The sequence below is a fragment of the Bos mutus genome, chromosome 29, assembly GCF_027580195.1.
Source record: "Bos mutus isolate GX-2022 chromosome 29, NWIPB_WYAK_1.1, whole genome shotgun sequence".
NCBI classification, from domain to species: domain Eukaryota; kingdom Metazoa; phylum Chordata; class Mammalia; order Artiodactyla; family Bovidae; genus Bos; species Bos mutus.
This window is the reverse complement of record NC_091645.1, coordinates 661,906-666,117: the sequence shown is the minus strand read 5'-3', so window position 1 is coordinate 666,117 and position 4,212 is coordinate 661,906. Positions and strand designations below refer to the sequence as shown.

Below are 4,212 nucleotides of genomic sequence, written 5' to 3'. Positions count from 1 at the left end.
GATTTCCCCAAAGTTTGGGCCATTAGAGGCAAATCCTTTTTGGGGAAACACCTGAAATCCTCATGGAAAGCGGTGGAGACAGGTGATTCATTTCTCAGATGATGAACACCATCCATTCTGCTCCCAAACCCAGGTCTAGAGTATGAAAGACTCCTGGACAAGTTTAAGGAAATGTACATGGTAAAAAGTCTGCCTGCAATGCAGGAGACTCGGATTCAATCCGTGGGTCAGGAAGATCCCCTGGAAAAGGAAATGGCTATCCCTTCCAGTATTCTTACCTGGAAAATTTCATGGACAGAGGCGGCTTGCGGACTGCAGTCCATGGGGTCACAAAGAGTTGGACATGACTGAGTGACTAACACTTTCACTTCACTCTCATGCTCAACCAAAAGTGATAAAGTGATTGAAGTTTATTTAAAATGGGGAGCCAAACCCAAGGCCTGGACTTCTGATTGAAGGAGGCAGGTTGAACATACCCATTCAGATCTGTTCCCTCTTGAAACCCCTCTAAATTAACAATGATAAGAGGATTTTTTTTTTTTTTAAAGCACACACTCTTAAGGATTAATAGAGGAGAAAAGATATGATAGAAACAAAATTTTGGAAGATGGAATGGAATAGGGCTAATTCTGGGTGAGCAGAAAAAAAATTCTGGGGAAAAGTCAAGGGCCTATTTACACCATGGGACCCTTTACAGACTCAGACAGGGTGGCACCAAGTCCTTCTGGAAAGATGGGATAAATATGAGGCTAAGCATTGGAGAATTGGCTACAAGTTTGTTTAAGCAGGAGTTAGATTCCAGGTGCATCCACAAAGTGAGGAAGATCGTAGATTCATTCTCTGAAGAGTTCGAAGAAGAGAGTCTGCCCAAAAGAGTAGTGGTAGGATTACCATGTAGAAATTGGAGGTGTAAAAATACTATTAAAACAACTAGGACACAACGTCTGTCAAGAGTATGTGTAATACGTTGACTATGGGAGAGAATATTTGAAACTGGGAAGAATTGAGAAAATTCTAGTTTTACTGTTTTTTTTTTCCCCTATAAATGGGCCACCCTTCATATGAGTATAAAGAGTCCTTAATTCTTTTTCTGTTTTAAACTGTTGCCTTCTTCCAGTTTTCTATCACCCTCTGTTTTTCATTCCAGGGTCTCTTGACTTCGTGGTTCCAAGGTGTTCTATTTGGAGTATTCAAAGTTTCAGACACCCACAGTCACAGGAGAATGTGCCTGCTGACGTCTCTCATCATCCTGTCCCTCTTCAGACATAGATTCTCAGTGTAGCAGCAGTGACTCTGCTAATAATAATTTACAGACTTCTCTGTAGTTAGGATTCTGCCTGTGCCCTAGACATGCCTTCTGAGACCTGGATGACAAAATGCAGGTAGTGGATGAGGGACGAAGGCGGAGGGTGAAGGACGTGGGAGAGGGTGAGGGACGCGGGCGGAGGGTGACGGTCACGGGCAGAGGGTGAGGGCCGCGGGCCGAGGGTGAGGGACTCGGGCGGTGGGTGAGGGACACGGGTGGAGGGTGAGGGATGCGGGCAGAGGGTGAGGGATGCTGAGGCAGGTAAGGGACATGAGCTGTGGTTGAGGGACGCGGGCAGAGGGTGATGGGTGAAGGTGGAGGATGAGGGACGCTGAGGTGGGTGAGGGACGCGGGTCATGGGTGAAGGACGTGGGCAGAGGGTGAGGGACGCGGGTGGAGGGTGAGGGCCGCAGGCAGAGGGTGAGGGGTGAAGGCGGCGAGTGAGGGACGCTGAGGCAGGTGAGGGATGTGGGTCGTGGGGTGAAGGACGCGGGCAGCAGGTGAGGGACAAAGGTGGAGGGTGAGGGCTGCAGGCAGAGGGTGAGGGGTGAAGGCAGTAGGTGAGGGACACGGGCAGAGGGTGAGGGACGCTGGCGGAGGTGAGGGGTGAAGGCGGCGGGTGAGGGACGCAGGCAGAGGGTGAGGGGTGAAGGCGGCGAGTGAGGGACGCTGAGGCAGGTGAGGGACGTGGGTCATGGGGTGAGGGACGCGGGCGGCAGGTGAGGGATGAAGGCGGAGGGTGAGGGCCGCAGGCAGAGGGTGAGGGGTGAAGGCAGTGGGTGAGGGATGCGGGCAGAGGGTAGGGGACGCTGGTGGAGGGTGGGGGTGAAGGTGGAAGGTGAGGGACGCTGAGGCGGGTGAGGGACACGTGGGGAGGGTGAGGGCCACAGGCAGAGGGTGAGGGGTAAAGGTGGCGGGTGAGGGATGCGGGCGGAGGGTGAGGGGTGAAGGCGGCGGGTGAGGGACGCCGGTGGCGGGTGAGGGATGTGGGTGGAGGGTGAAGGACGTGGGCGGAAGGTGAGGGACGCTGAGGCGGTTGAGGGACATGGGCTGTGGATAAGGGACGTGGGCAGAGGGTGATAGGTGAAGGTGGAGGGTGAGGGACGCTGAGGCGGGTGAGGGACGTGGGTCATGGGTGAAGGACGCAGGTGGAGGGTGAGGGCCACAGGCAGAGGGTGAGGGGTGAAGGCAGAGGGTGAGGGACGCGGGTGGAGGGTGAGGGACATGGGCAGAGGGTGAGGGACGCGGGTGGTGGGTGAGGGACACGGGTCGTGGGTGAGGGACGTGGGCGGCGGGTGAGGGACACATGTTGGGTAAGGGACGTGGGTGTTGGATGAGGGATGCTGTGTGGAGAGGCTGATCTTCCTGGACGCTGTGGTGGAGCATCTATTCTCTGGGCCCTGCTCCATAGATGCAAAGGGCAGGCAGAAGCAGCAGTGGGGTTTCTGCAAGAACAGTCTCATGGTGTGGTTGTGTGTATCTCTTGGATGACTTGACCTGAATTTGTAGCAGTCAGGCTTAATTCTATGTCTCCCAGAAATAACTCTGTAACAGTCATTCTGTAACAAACATTTCATATCTGCTTAAACTAGCTGGATGGAGGAAATCTGAGGACTCTCTTTTCCTCCACCTCACCTCATGTTCTTGAATCTCTTCTTGCTCTGAGAAAAGCCAGCTGCCATGCTGTGAGCTACCTTCTAGAGTGACCCACATGCCACGGAACTGAAGCTTCCAGCCAGTATCCAGTGAGGACCTGAGGTCTACCAACAACCATAAGAATGAACCTAGGGACAAAATCTTCAGTCTCAGCCAGTCCTAGAGTAGCCCGGGCTTTCAGTGTAACTAGCATCTTGCGAGAGACCCTAAGTTGCTTTCAGATTCCTGACAGCTTGAAACTCTGTGAGATAATAAATGTTAATTTTTTAATATGCTGAGATTTGGAGTAATTTGTTCTAAAGCAGTAGATAATGACAGAGAAGGAGATGGCACCCCATTCCAGTACTCTTGCCTGGAAAATTCCATGGATGGAGGAGCCTGGTAGGCTGTAGTCCATGAGGTGGCGAAGAGTCAGACACAACTGAGCGACTTCACTTTACTTTTCACTTTCATGCACTGGAGAAGGAAATGGCAACCCACTCCAGTGTTCTTGCCTGGAGAATCCCAGGGATGGGGGAGCCTGGTGGGCTGCTGTCTATGGGGTTGCACAGAGTCGGACACGACTGAAGCGACTTAGCAGCAGCAGCAGCAGTAGATAATGAATACAGATTTTAGTTCCTGGGAATGGGGTGTTGCCATAAAAAACCCTAAAATGGATGTGCCTTTGGAAGCAAGCTATGGGTTTTGAAGAGAATGTTAGTGAAACCTTAGGTGCACCCGACTTGTAGAATTTAGGGCTTCAGTTCAGTTCAGTTCAGTTCAGTTGCTCAGTCGTGTCCAACTCTTTGCAACCCCATGAATCGCAGCACGCCAGGTCTCCCTGTCCATCACCAACTCCCGGAGTTCACTCAGACTCACATCCATCGAGTCAGTGATGCCATCCAGCCATCTCATCCTCTGTCATCCCCTTCTCCTCCTGCCCCCAATCCCTCCCAGCATTAGAGTCTTTTCCAATGAGTCAACTCTTTGCATGAGGTGGCCAAAGTACTGGAGTTTCAGCTTTAGCATCATTCCTTCCAAAGAAATCCCAGGGCTGATCTCCTTCAGAATGGACTGGTTGGATCTCCTTGCAGTCCAAGGGACTCTCAAGAGTCTTCTCCAACATCACAGTTCAAAAGCATCAATTCTTCAGTGTTCAGCCTTCTTCACAGTCCAACTCTCACATCCATACATGACCACAGGAAAAACCATAGGCTTGACTAGACGAACCTTTGTTGGCAAAGTAATGTCTCTGCTTTTGAATATGCTAT

At 51.7% G+C, this 4,212-nt stretch overlaps 1 protein-coding gene across 1 annotated transcript; it reads right to left on the bottom strand.

Moving 5' to 3' along the window:
• Positions 1-1,998: 1,998 nt before the first annotated feature.
• Positions 1,999-2,769, bottom strand: LOC138986210 (uncharacterized). Its single transcript, XM_070365007.1, has one exon. The coding sequence runs from the start codon at positions 2,767-2,769 to the stop codon at positions 1,999-2,001; it is 771 nt and encodes a 256-aa protein (XP_070221108.1).
• Positions 2,770-4,212: the final 1,443 nt, after the last annotated feature.